The sequence below is a fragment of the Prunus persica genome, chromosome G5 (genome assembly GCF_000346465.2).
Source record: "Prunus persica cultivar Lovell chromosome G5, Prunus_persica_NCBIv2, whole genome shotgun sequence".
Classification (NCBI taxonomy): domain Eukaryota; kingdom Viridiplantae; phylum Streptophyta; class Magnoliopsida; order Rosales; family Rosaceae; genus Prunus; species Prunus persica.
This window is the reverse complement of record NC_034013.1, coordinates 18438880-18453961: the sequence shown is the minus strand read 5'-3', so window position 1 is coordinate 18453961 and position 15082 is coordinate 18438880. Positions and strand designations below refer to the sequence as shown.

The 15082-nt window shown below is 38.2% G+C and overlaps 1 protein-coding gene across 2 annotated transcripts; it reads right to left on the bottom strand.

The window, feature by feature from the left end:
* LOC18776201 lies at nucleotides 5207-14384 on the bottom strand. Of its 2 annotated transcripts, XM_020564028.1 has the most exons (8): nucleotides 13874-14384; nucleotides 12561-12793; nucleotides 11299-11992; nucleotides 10474-10840; nucleotides 7674-7768; nucleotides 6946-7140; nucleotides 5789-6434; nucleotides 5207-5677 (listed from the first exon to the last, which is right to left on the bottom strand). In XM_020564028.1, the coding sequence occupies exons 1-7, from the start codon at nucleotides 14087-14089 to the stop codon at nucleotides 5799-5801; spliced, it is 2436 nt and encodes an 811-aa protein (XP_020419617.1). In that variant the 5' UTR covers nucleotides 14090-14384; the 3' UTR covers nucleotides 5207-5677; nucleotides 5789-5798. The 2 variants fall into 2 exon arrangements, with proteins under 2 accessions (XP_020419617.1, XP_007210364.1); XM_007210302.2 differs by having other exon boundaries at nucleotides 5504-6434.

Genomic DNA, 15082 nt, shown 5'->3' with positions numbered 1-15082 from the left:
GAGACCGGCCATTTCCTAGCAGTCATCAGTCATCGAGGCGTGGGACCGGTCGTCACCGTCGGACCGACCGGTCTGTTCCAGGTAGATTGCTTGGTGATCGATCACTTCTTCTGGGAGACCGATCGCTTCCAGGCAGATTACTTGGCGACCGGTTGTTTCCTCTACGCGACCGGTCGTTGGCACTTCGTCAGAGATTCCTTCACATGCCTCTTTACGTCCAAGTTTTTCGATTCTGAAACTCTTTAATTCACTCCCCCTCTCCCCCTGAATTGGACAAGGGGAAAAGACATAATACGGTACTTCTTCATGAAAGGTGACATCCAAAGTAACATGTACCTTCTGTGAAGGAGGGTGATAGCACTTGTAACCCTTCTAAGTGGTATAATAGCCAATGAAGACGCAGCGGAGAGCACACGGATCAAGTTTACTCGGTTGATGAGAGTAGACATAAACATAAGCAACACACCCAAACACCTTTAGAGGTAGCTTAGAGACCGAAACCAGAGTAGTATGGGTACAAAACACATCAAGCGGAGTCTTGAAATTCAGAACCCGACTAGTAGTACGGTTAATCAAATAGGCACGGCCAAAACACCATGTCCCCAAAATGATGGAGAACAGACATATCCAACATAAGGGAGCGGGCAACTTTAAGTAACTAACGATTCTTACGTGTTCGTGCACACCATTCTGTTGAGGAGTGAATGAAGTGGTAGTTTGGTGAATGATACCTTAATCATGGAAGAACTGGGTCAAAGTATGATTCACATATTCACCTCCATTATCAGTCCGAAATACTTTAACACTTGCATGAAAATGAGTAGACACCAGAGCACAAAAAATAGGAAGAATCTAGGCAACATCATGTTTATGCTTCATAAAGTATACCCATGTTAAGCGAGTGCAGTCATCAATGAACGTGGCAAACCAACGGAAACCATGAGAAGTTACACGGGCAAGGCCCCATACATCAAAATGTACTAACTCAAAAGGCAATGCAGCTTTATTATAACTCAAGGGAAAAACAGTACGGTGGCTATTGGCCATTACACAAGTCTCACATTTGAAGCTAGACTCATCACACGAACTAAATAATGAAGGAAACAAATGTTTAAGATAACCAAATGATGGATGTCCTAAGCGACGATGCCACAGCCAAAGTTGTTGCTTGTCTTTGACACTGCCACTCTGGACTTTATTAGCTACACAACCACGAACTGCTGCAGTCGATAACTGTAAGTAATACAACCCCCCTATCCGTTTACCATGCCCAATCTTCTCGTGAGTCTTGAGATCCTGGAAAAAAAAATGGGTAGAATAGAAAGTAGCAAAAGCATTAAGTGTATCAAGTAAATGCCCAACAGATAAAAAAATTGCAATGAATATTTGGAATCAAAAGTGCATGGGACAGAGGTAAAGAAGGAGTGAGGTGGATGGTACCTTCACGGGTAACTGGGGAAGGTAAACCATTAGCACTAGTAATATAGGGGTTACTAAGGTTATGAGACAACTCATCAAACATATTATCATTATAAGTCATATGATCAGAAGCACCAGTGTCAATTATCCAAGTATTAGAACCCATACCTGGCATGGTATCGAAAGCACATAGATTTGCAAACGAGGCCGGAGGACGAGCCTCATCTTAAGTCATAGTGCAGGCGGCCTTGGGACCGTACATACGAACTTTTTAATCGGCAAACCAATCAGGATAACCATGCTCCTTAAAACACTTCTTAGAGTAATGATTCCCATTACAACGACGACACTTAGAAGGACTATCAAGAAAGCTAGGGGTAGAGCCAGAATGACGAGACCCAGTGGAAGAAGAAAATTTTCTGGATAAAGAGCGATCAGTCGTGTCATGTTGTGTGACCAATTGTTGACGTGTTGGGTCAACTTTGAGGGCCATTGAACCTCTTCCAAGCATAGCGGACTGACGGATGTCTTCCTCCATAGCCATGGCATAGGCTTCGAGAGGGGGTGGGACAGGACTAAGAGCAAGGATACGGCTGTGGACACCATCATATGGTGGATCAAGTCCTCCAAGAAAATCATAAACTCGATCGGCTTTAACTTCTTTCAGACGACGACCCCCATCATCAACACAACTAAACTCATGTGGACACAGACAATCAATCTCCTACCACATAGCATGGAGTTTTTCATAGAACACTTTGACAGATTCATCATTCTGACATGTAAGTATGGACTGCCGTCGGAGTTGAAACAACCGAGAACTATTCTGAGTCACAGTATAGGTCTTCCGAGCGGCCTCCCATATATCAAAAGCAGTATCACCATGTTCAAACAAGGCACGAACTGGCTTAGTCATGGAATTGAGAAGCCATGACTGCACCAGGCAATTATCTTCTTCCCATTTGACATAGGCAGCAGAATTTGAAGACAGAGCAGGCTTCTTCCCATTGATCCAACTGGCCATACGATGACTAGTAATTGTAATACGCGCACTACGAGACCAAGAGGCATAATTGTTGCCATCCAATTTGTCAGAAGTAATCAGGGTAGAGTAATCACACGAGGGATGTTCCTTCTTTGTTGCAAACGCACTAGCACTCACCATGGCTTTCGAATCATCACTCATGATAGCAGCGGAAAAAAAAAACACAACACGAAGCTGATACGACAAACATAGCACAAACACGGGCACAAGAACCCTAAAATGAATTAGGGCACACAGTAGAATACGAGTGGGCACAACACACACAGGTCACCAGAAACCTTGCTCTGATACCAAGTCAAACAATATGGGTAGAATATTTCAGATATATTTCATTCTTCGAAATGAGGTATTTATAATACAAGGTTACAAACCCTAGTAGGGTTATACTATGAAATAAGAAAAATTCCTAATTACATAATATCTATACAAAAACCCAATAGAATAAGAAAGAAATATCCTAATAGGACTAGGATATATATCTCGCCAACCAGTTATAGTGTAAAATGCCTATATATATGAGAATACAATATCTTACCCATAAATTATTAAGTGAAAATCCTATTTTTCTTAAAACACCATATCTTACCAGTAAGTTATAGTATAAAGTGCCTATATATCTGATAACGCAATATCTTACCCATAATTTATTGAGTCAAAAGCCTATTTTTCTAAAAACACCATATCTTACCAATAAGTTATAGTGTGAAGTGCCTATATATCTGAGAGCGCAATATCTTATCCTTAATTTATTGAATGAATAGCCTATTTTTCTAAAAACATCATATCGTATCGGTAAGTTATAGTGTAAAATGCCTATATATCTGAGAACGCAATATCTTACGCATAATTTATTGAGTGAATAGCCTATTTTTCTGAAAACTCCATATCTTACTGGTAATTTATAGCGTAAAGTGATCATATATCTGATAACGCAATATCTTACCCATAATTTATTGAGTGAAAAGCCTATTTTTCTTAAAACATCATATCTTACCGGTAAATTATAGTGTAAAATGCATATATATATATATGAGAAAGCAATATCTTACCCATAATTTATTGAGTGAAAAACCTATTTTTCTTAAAACACCATATTTTACCGGTAAGTTATGGTTTAAAATGCCTATATATCTGATAACGCAATATCTTACCCGTAATTTATTGAGTGAATAGCCTATTTTTTCTGAAAACACCATATCTTACCGGTAAGTTATAGTGTAAAATGCCTGTATATCTGAGAACGCAATATCTTACCCGTAATTTATTGAGTAAAAAGCCTATTTTTCTTAAAACATCATATGTTATCGAAAAGTTATAGTGTAAAATACCTATATATCTGATAACGCAAAAAATTGAACCATTTCAACTATACCAGTCTATACCGGGAGCTCGGGTTCGGTGACGCAAATGCTAGGATGGCCAATTTGATGGAATAAATGTGAGAATTAAAAGTAGAGATTGAAGATTCAAAGAAACACAAAAGATTTGTTAAAACATAAATGAAAAAAAAAAAAACTAAACCATTTCATCAATCCCAGTCTGTACCTTGAGCTAGGTGGGCTGAGGCAAAGGATAGGAGTTGTCAATTTGATGGGGAAAAAATATGACAATTCATATTAGAGATTAAGGATAATAGGGATACAAAATATTTGCTAAAACGTAAATGAAAAAATTTGAACCGGTTCACTAACACAGATCTTTATCGTAAGCTAGGGTTGGTTGATGCAAAGGCTAGGAGTTTTCAATTTGATGGGAAAAAATGTGTGAATTCACATTAGAGATTGAGGATTCAATAGGACACAAAAAGATCTGCTAAAACATAAATGAAAAAAAATGAACCATTTCAACAATATCAGTATGTACTGTGAGCTAAGGTTGGCTGAGGCAAAGGCTAGGAGTAGTCAATTTGATGGGAAAAAAAATATGAGAATTCATATTAGAGACTAGGGATTCAAAGGGACACCAAATTTCTGCTAAAACATAAATGAGAAAAATTGAACCATTTCTACAATACCAACCTGTACCATGAGCTAGGGTTGGCTGAGGCAAAGGCAAGGAGTTGTCAATTTGATGGGGAAAAATATGAGAATGCAAGTTAGAGATTGGGGATTCAAAGGAACACAAAAGATTTGCTAAAACGTAAATGGAAAAAATTGAACCATTTCAACAATATAGTATATACCAGCTAGGGTTGGCTGAGTCAAAGGCTAGTTGTGGCCAATTTGATGGGAAAAAAATATGAGAATTCATATTAGAGATTGGGAATTCAAAGGGACACAAAATATCTTCTAAAACATCCCCTACCGCAACCCACAAACATGAAGCCACGACCCCACTGTTTCGCCTACTATACCACCCAAAAACCAAACTCAAGTTGCACCAAAACTCCACACACCCCACCCGGGCGACTGTAACACCTGACGTTCTTGTGAGGGTGGTGATGCGATGGTGGGTGATGTGGTGGTGCAGAGGGTGGGTTGGGGAGGTTGGGTCGAGATAGGTTGTGCTGGTGGTGGATGTTAGGATTTGTTAGGTTATTTTTAAAAAATAATAATAATTTTATATTTTAATTTCATTTTTTTTATTAATTTAAATAATACAATAATTTTATTTTTTGTCCACATGGAAGTCCATGTCATCAAAAAATGGGGTTAATTTTTGCCACGTATGCATTTCACAAATTCATTAACGGTTTAGGTAACGGAAGGGATAAATTGTATGTTTTCTGGGAATTTCAGTATATATTTGTTAATGTCCCCAAAGGTACTATGAATATAATTTAGGAGGTCTTTTGTAGTTTGTCCAAAAAAAATTTAAACAATCACTCCATAAACTTCAAAAGTAAAAAAAACCTACCCGGCCCATTCCCAACAGGCATAACCTCCACCTTCCCCAAGCTCCACAAACGCATCACCCCACCACCCCACTAACTTCCACTCCAGACCTCATGGAAAATAACTTGTTAACTTGTTGGGCCCAAACCCTCCCCAACTCGCTCTTCAACACATTTTTTCCCCTTATTAAGAGAATGCCCAAGGCTTGAGTCAAAATCTCGCATGGGGGTGATGGTATGTTAAAAGAACTTGGCTTACAATGTTAGCTAATGCATAAGGTAAATTCTCTCCTATTGCTCTGTAAAACTTACAACAGGAACGGATGACTTCAAGCTAAAACATCCGCAGAACAGCTGTGCAAGTGCAAACAGTCCCAGTTCTGCAAGCAAGAATATGAAAAGATTTCCGTACTCAAGGCATTTTAGACAACTGAAAAAAATATACAAATAATTTATGCAACAACTATCAACAATGCAACTATGTCTCTTACGCCGGCTGTTTCATGGTCCTCTCATCTTCTCAACGATGTTTCTACTCTTCTCCTCAATGTGCCGCCTCTTTTCTTCCAATTTCTCCCCCATCTTCTTCCCCAGATCAAGCATCCTTGCTTTTCTCCCCATTCTCTTTCGCCTTGATTCATCTTCTTCAATGGTATGATTCTCTTTATCCAACAATATAGTAGACCTCGATGGTGATGGTGATTGACTCTCTGGTGTCTCCCCTAGCTTGTGTTTGAAAGTGTCTTGTGGTTCACCATTCCCCAATAAAGGGGTTCTCAATTCTTGAATAGTCGCATCAGTACTCCCAGCGGACGGATCATTGGAACTCGCTGAAAAGACTAATGCATCTGAGGATTCACCAATTGGCTGTCCAATAGACTCGGCCTTCTTGAGTTTTTTATCCTTGGGTTGTGAATGATCACTGGAGGTTCCCTTGTTAGCTTCTGTCTTGTATTTTCCTTCAGTAGGTTGGCAGATGGGTACTTCACATACAGTGGTGGGATCATTCACGCATTCTTGGTTAAGCCATATGAAAGGAGCAACCGTTCGGGGTAACCAATCATCCTTTTCTGCTAGCATCCATGGTATGCATACACTTTCGAAGTTTGGAAGAACTAGAGTTTCTCGGATTGCTGTCTGTACAAGTAAAATGAAGCTTCAGCAGAAGCACCTAGCAATATTTGTTGCTTCCACATATCACTTGAGTTTTTTTAGCGAAAAATCTAAGCAAAAGATTGACACTAGAAAAATATTTGCAAAAAAGATGCTCAAAGTTTAAGATCAATGGAAGGGAAAATACTTCCCTATCCTGCTTCATCAAATCAAAACATTGGAACGACAGAGAGTAGCTACACAGTAACAAAAAAGGATAAAAGATAAAACCATAAATTTATGGTGAAAAGGCGTTCTGTTGAGCTGAGCTTAGTAGCCTTTATACACTTATAGATAGATCTTTCCGAAAGCAACAATAACTTATTTACGAGCTTATATTTGAAAAATAAGAGAGATATTAGAACCATGTTTAAACTAAGGTGACATTAAGTAGTTAGACAACAAAGTAACAATCATGGTGTCTCATGCTTGAGTTGTAGGCATGTTTTGAGATCAAAAAAGTAATAGAAGGAAAATTAGCGAAGATGGAATGTACCTTAAGTCGACTGATCAGAAACAAAGCTATGCGTCCACTAGTAATCTTGTGGTCTCCCACTGACGAGTCCAGGCTGAAATCTATATCAGGCATGGATGTGAAGGCAAACCATAACCGGTCTGAAGGAGGTGGCTTGATATGTAACCGCAGTGTTCCTCGAAGGGATGCTATTCTTATTTCCAAAGAGAGAGGCACCTTTAGTTAGATAGAATCAGTCAGTCAGTGAACTGCAGAAGCTCTTGTGATAAATAACCTTTTTTTTTGGATGAATACATACACATATAAATAGGGGGAGGGGGGAGGGAGAGAGAGAGTCCAGATGACAAACACATTAACTCAAAGAAACTTATAACCAGTATCGATTCGTGATTATAAATCCTTTGGCGATGCCCCTCTCTAGAAAATACAAACTCAATTTTCAAATGACTACGCTCAAACTTTTTTTCCAGATACTTGGATACAACTCAACTATCCAACAGTTGGTTTACTCTTCATGGTCTAATCGTCTCTCTCTACTGTCATGTCTTATAAGACGATGCTACAGAGAAAAAGGGCCAACTCAAATACACACATTATTGCTCAAAACAAAAAACTAACCACCAAATATCTGCCTCAATGAAGGGACAGCTATTATGGAGATAAGCAATAGCCATGTTTCGCATGGAATCAAGCCATAGAAACAAAAAAGTCTACGGTACACATACAGGTCAGATAGCCCATCTACAAACCTGTGAAACTTGTTTGGCAATGGAATTTAGAAGTGACTTCCACCTGGATCCATAATTTGATGAAGACATATTGCTCTTAGAGCTCTTTGATCCATCTGCAACGGAACGTTTCAGGTTGAACTGCCATTATATAACTTGAAGCTTTTACTGTGGTGTGAAATTGAATTGGAAATAATATTTAGCTAATGTCAAATTGGAAATAATTGCATGCTTTAAGTTCCTGTGAATATGCTTGAAGGTTTCTTTCATTCTCTACTACAAGCCTATAGATAGCAGACCTTTTGCAAGAATGATATTCTAAATGAACCTAAAAAGTGCACGATTGGAACTATTGGAACCACATTACTGAGTGGCCCTCATTAGATCACCTGTCCATGCATATAGAAATTTTTTTTGGGTAGTTATGTCCGTATCCGGACGTTGTGCCATTCAAAATGCATCATTTGGAGGGTCAAACAACGCCTCAATTATTGTTATTATTGTAGTTTTAGATGCGGTTTCCCACATGATTGGTTATCTTAAGGTGTGAAATTGCCATTTAGAGTTTAAAGTTTAGGTTTTAACTCTCAAGTTCTGGGCAGTTGAGGGTGGGCACTTCTACAGCAAAATCAAGAGAACTGGCCAAACTGAACCGGTTGAATGGGTCAAAAAATCGATCTTAAAACTCCTGAATCAATGTTATTTCCAACCGAAGCAATATGACTATATTTTATTCTTCTTATTCAAAACTTACTTTTCCACATGGCTCCATTCCATTGGCTGGCATTCACTTCACTAGGTCCTGCCCTATCAGATCCGTACACTAGATTAGATCTTCAAAATCTGGAGTAATAATATTCCTCTATCTTCATCAACCTGCCTCCGCCACACACACACACGCACACACACACACTCTCTCTCTCTCTCTCTCTCTCTCTCTCTCTCTCTCTCTCTCTCTCTCTCTCTCTCTCTCTCTCTCTCTCTCTCTCTCTCTCTCTGACCTCTAGTCAATTGCAGTCTTAGAATCTCCATCTCAGTTCCACCATGCTACCTCTATCACAATCGCAGTTTCGCAATTCACCTCCACCTTGCAGACCGCTGCTCCACCTCTCGCCCAAACCAACCCACCCGGACTGCAATTTCGGTGGACCAATTTGTTCGCGAACACCCATCTTCTGTCGGTGTTCGTCCGGCGACAGTGCTCACCGAACTTGTCAATACAGTGAGCGGTATGGGCCCAACACCGAACTAAAACCTAACCAACGAACAAGCGCATTTTGGCAATTTTTAAAGCTCCACCAGTGCCATTCAAAGGGTGCATCATTTAGATACGGATAAGAGAATGATCATACATGTACATAAGTGTTTTTTTAAGGGAAGAAAACATCAACTCTAATATATCATCTCTACTATTTGTGATAGATGCAAATAAAATTAAGAGTGCTTCTATTATCATCCGTCAAAATGCTTACCCCACCCCCTTTAAAAGATTTAATTACAATTTTTTCCAGCAATAGCATTACCTAAAAGGAAAAGCTTGAATTCTTAAGAGGAACAAAAAACAACCAGGGCTGATAGAGCAATATGATTTGAAAGATTTTAATTTTAAAACTTGGAAATATTGGTGGGAAAGAGCAAAGTGACTATCAAAATAAATACAAAACTAAAGGGAGGTGGGAAAAGATGGCGGGATAAAACAGTAAAAGCACTTCATCATTAATTACAAGCCTTATAGAACACAAGATGTCGAGGTGAGAGGTTTTGGTCTCACTAAAAGTAAGAGATGAGCCTCTTTAATTTTTTATTTGGGAATGCATTTTTCTCAGATGTCGACACTAACACTTAATTTTAGGGATTTAAATGCCATTTCTAAGTCAAGTCTCATAACAACAAATGTCATCCCTTAGGACCTCCCTCCCCAATCTCTATTGTTTGTTTCCTTCTTCACCACCCTTCATTTTCTTCCTGCTCATCACACTTAAAAGTTTATATACAAACCATCTATTTACCAACCCCTAAACCCCAACCTTGTATACTGTCTTTTCTTCTATTTGGTATACAATAAAGGAAAGGTGTACCCTGCGAAGGAACTCCAGTCCCAAGCCCACAAATCATCGAGTTGCACCGTTGAAAATGCTAATATAATAGAAAAGAACTGTTCTTTTCTGTATACTTTCCTTTGTTCAATCTGCTTAACGGTTCAAGCATAAAAAACGTCGGGAAGGTGGATGCCTCACTCTCCACTTTTCCACTTCTACCAAACAAGGGATTACCTATTTTTCCTGCCCTTATACCCTCCACCCTTTTCTGGGCAAGGCTAGGTAAACTACTCCATAGATCATACATTATAATAGTATATAGATTAGGTATCTATCTTATTCGGATTTTCATCATTTAGGGGTATGTAATTTAACTGAATATCCTTCCGTTTGACATTTATTCCATCCCTAGCCTTTAGACTACCATTTAAACCTTGATGTTTGAAGTCTAAATCCCAAAGTCCTGCTCCCTTGCTCATAGGCAACCCAAAGTCCATGGCTGCTTTAATCATCCAATGCTCAATGAACTATGTTTCAAGGTGAGTGATGTACCTATAGCAATCAGCATTAAAGGTAACAAGATTATATTTATACCCCATGGGTTAAAGTTTTGAGCGCCACCATTCATTAACTGTTTACTAGGAAACACCACTACTATACAACCCTCAATGTATTATGAGCCCAGAGGCTGCATATATGCGAGCAACAATTAAGGGTTTCAAAGGTATATATGGAAAATTGCAGAATGCACAAAAAAATTATTGATCTAAATTTTATCTCACCAGGTTTTGGGTCACACTCTTCCTTATGCTCTAGCACATCAGCTGTCCCTTCAGCAAGATTTAACTGCTTCCCGAAATACTCAAATTCTTCAAGAAGTTCGGTTGACACATCCCTAACAGAGCCTGATTCTGGACTTGAATCCTCGCTGCCTTTCTGGAAGTCTAGTTCCCGGACTTCCAATCTCGTCTCAACGTTTAACACCGCACCACCATAATATCCAATGTCAACTTCCAAAGCCCATACATCATTCATGTCTGTCGGCAGAACTTTCATACCATGGATATAAGGTGGGAGATTCCCAGTATTAATGTCTGTACAAATCACTTCACCAATGTAACTTGGGGTCCTCATATTGGACAATGTCCTCTGTCATAGGCAAAATCACATAAACAAATAAAATTTACATCTGCATTGACAAACAAATAATAAAAGAGAAATGCGCAATTGCACAAAAGAATGGCCAGAATTTGCACATATACAATTATAATATCCACATTAACTCCAAGCCTCTTTTTTTTTTTTTTTAAACAAATCTTCAAATCATCGCATCATAATTCAGGATATCCAAATGAGGCCCAGTTACATGAAATGAACACAATAATTGCAGGTCCCTTACAAAATAAATAAGTCAACGTAACCTAAATGTGTGTGTCTGAAATATTGTGTGTGCATATGTGTGTGTATGAATTTACATGTGTTGTGCATATGTGTGTGTATGAATTTACATGTGTTTTGCATGATGTGTATCTGCCTCAATGCAATTATGAGAAGGTGCATACATGTACACTAGCAGAATAATAAAATCTTAATGGTATATGGTAAACCTGAATCTGAGCTTTTATGGTTTTTTTCATCTCCACACTGCTTTTGGCATCAAAGAAGAGCCGTGAAATTAACAAATTCCAACAAAGTGTTGCCTCATCAGTACTAAACTTTTCATCAGAGTCCGCATCAGAGATGACAGATATATGACTTTGGCTACCAGAATGAGTTAAGGTTGATGAAGGCGGAATTGCCAAATTCCCTTCTGTGAAACTCTTAGCCCTCTTCACTGGTGGACTAGCATCTACCAAGCTACTGAAAGAAATAGAATCCTGACATGTACGATTCTTCTCACTTATCTTTCTTTCTTCACGGCCTAAGGATGAAGTCCAGCTCAACTTATTATCTGGACCAACCTTAGAATACTTCTTTGTGATTTTTTTCAAGAACATACGAACCTTTGAGGAAGAACCATCAATTCTATTTTCCCTATCTACGGGTTCAGCAGAAGAGAACCCTCCAGAGTGTTTCATGAGTGAAGGATATCCTGCATTTAACAATGTCAAGTAACAGCGAAATTCTTCATGCAACTTTGCGAACCAATCAAGTTTCTCTTTGTCATTGCTAGATGCCAGACGAAGAGCTTTACACCATGATTCCTTCTCCCATGAAGTTTCAAGATAAATGTAAAAGACTTTACTTCCTTTGTATATTATGGTGGACTTGCTATCCAATTTTATGGGGAACCTTTTGGCCCTAAGAACAGAAAGAAATTTTAAGTTCGTTAACCCCTATTCAAGAATGTAGTGAAATACAGTAAATAGCTAAGAACTCAGACAACTTTTATTTTATTTTTCAAAATAAAAAGAGGAATTATGGCACTTTATATATTTAAAAAATAAATATTGGAACTTTATATCGTCAGAAAACTTTTGGCACTGCACTTTGTAATGGGAAAATTTGGGCAAAATAGTAAAATATTTTCTTAAAATGATAATTAAAGTGAAGACCATCCCCATTTGATTAAATTTAAAAAGAGAAAAAGAAAAATGATAACCCCTTGTTTTATCTTTTTATATGACCATACCCTTCTTCTATTTCAGACTGATTAGAGGTAAGACAAAAATGTATAGCAAGGATATAAAGCACGACTGTCCTTTACTAGAACATCTGGATTAATAAAGAAACCTGTCACATAAATCTAAGATGAAGAATGGTTAGAAGCTGAAAAGCCTTTGACCCTATCCTCTTCCACAAAATACCCAACCCAATTCTAAAACACACCAGGAAAGTTATCAAAAGGATGGAGGCAAAGGCCAGTTACCATTTTCTTGAAGGTAGACTTGTTGCGGAAACAGCTTCAATGGTGCAGCCCTTTAACTGGATAGCTGTCTGGGAGCCATCTGATTCTGTCAGAATGAGTAGTTGGTTCTTGATTTTTGCATATTTTTTTACAGGAGAAACCTCAAAGAATTCCTTCTTTCTCTTTTGCTCTCGCAGTGCTTTTTCTTGCCAATTTTTGGGAACTTTTTCTGGGTCTAGAACCCAAACTGCTCCCTAAGACTCAACAAATAAACTATGCAATGAGAGGGAAAGCTAAAAAGACAACACAATGCATAGCCATGAATTATGTATAAGTAACATAAGCCTAAATGAACAATGAAACAGCTGAAGATTGATTAGCTCCTCAAAAGAGGGAAGTGGGGAGCAAAAGTTGGATAAACATATTCATTTTCCGAAATGGATATATATTTCAATTAATCGACAAGTCCCAAAATTCAATGCCAAATGTGCAAAAGTACAAACAAAAGGTAATTTGGTTTTATGCAGTAATAAGACTAAATTTTGGATCAAAATATATATCTAAGCTGTCTGTCCTTTCAGTCAACCACATGGAAATGTGCAACCTCAGACAATAAATATAAGTGCTGATGATATGTGTCTCCCAGTGCCTCATGCTAAATAAAAAAGAGCACAGCAAAGTTTCAAATCAACACATTCTTGTTTATGACTTTCAATTTTAAAAGTGAAACAGAAATCATCATCCTTTAGTACGAAATCTTTATTATAATCCTTAATGTAGTTGTTTCAGTTTGATCAACTTTTAATTAGAAAGATTCTTGTTTTGAGAAGAAAGCTGGATAAAGTACAAAATGTTTTATTACATGATTTTATCATATAAATATAAAAAATATATATATATTATTTTGTCTCTTTCATATTTCTGTATTTCAGAATTATAAACAATTACTCTCAATTATATACATTTCGACAGTCATAAAGCCTTAAGATTCTTGAAATGCGCCAAACGGAGAAACAGTAGAAAATATACTTTGTTCAAATTGACAATTCGCCTGTCATTTAATCAACTCGATATTCCCTCAAACTTCCATGTTAATTTTTCTTTTATTATTCCATATCATCAATTCAACTTAGATATTCATGATCATAAAGAGTACCAATTCCAATTGCCCTTCCTACTTCCCACAGAGTTAATTGAATTTGGGAATTCATTTCTTAGTAGTTGTTGTTCAGTTTTAAAGGCAAAAAAGAAACTACCAACAGAAAGGCAGGGGATAATTTTACAACTAGAAATTGAAGGAATACATTTGATATGAATACGTAAGTGGTACATACCTCCTTGATGGAAGCGAATTCTAGGGCTTGACGAGGGTGTAGGTCTGGCTTGGATTCTATTTCTTGAGATTTTTGTATGGCTTCTTTCTCTTGGTGTTGTTTGGTTTTGTGTTGTAATCTGTTGACGACAACATACACCACCAGGACCTCCGCGGCCAAAATCGCCACAACCCCGGCCACAAACCCAACACTCAACCACAGCAAGCAACTCCACATTTCTTATCCTATTTCCCTTTAAATTTAGAATTCCAAGTCCAATTTTGAGCCTTTTGATCATATCAGATCCATCAGCCAGACTCGGAGGAACCTCAACAGCTGCTAATGCTGTGTGTATTATAACATAATTTGCTACAATCGGGAACTCAAGAATCAGGTTCTCCCGCGGATGCTTCCTCTTTACATATAGTTTTTCCGTATGCATAACCCACGAACAAACATGAGTGATTTTGAGGGAAAAAAAAAAATGGGCTTATTTGTTGAACAGCCTATGGTTTCCAAATAGTCTCAGTTTGCCGTTTCAAATGACTCAATTTTCCCCATGAACTTCCATTTTGTGACCAAGATGCCCCATTACGTTAGTTTTCAGATAAAAATCTTAAAATAAGTTGACGTGGCATGGATATTTTGATAAATTTAATTAGGGGAATATGCTGATATAATCACTTTTCACAAGTGGTATTCTGAAATAATCAGGTTACAAATTGTGTTCTGATATAATCACTTTTGAACGTGAAATGACCAAACTGCCCTCCATATAAAAGCACATGTAGCAACCCGTTGCCACCCCTTTTCTGAAAGGGAACTTGTCTGAACTCAGCTCAACTCTCTCTCCTCTGTGTTGGAAGGTTGGCAAAAATTGGGGGAACTCCAGGTTGCGAGACATGTTCCCACTGAGCAATCCAGTTCGCAACCCATCCATCGTCATAACCCAGATGTCCTCAAATTTGGGACCCTAGTTTGGGCGCAGCGAAGCTGGAAGGCACGGCCTCCATTGTTGACCTCCAGATCGAGCTGACTGCTGCGATTCCACAGAGAAGGGAAAGTGGCGACTTCCGGTGTCGTTGTGAACGGATGTGAGTTGTGATATTGGTTTGGTAGTGTATGTGTATTATGAAATCGTTCAGCCCTTTTTCACCACAGAGGGCATAAAAGCTTAAATTTTCAGTTTGCACTTGTTGTGATATGTTGAAATTCATAGTTTGTGATATT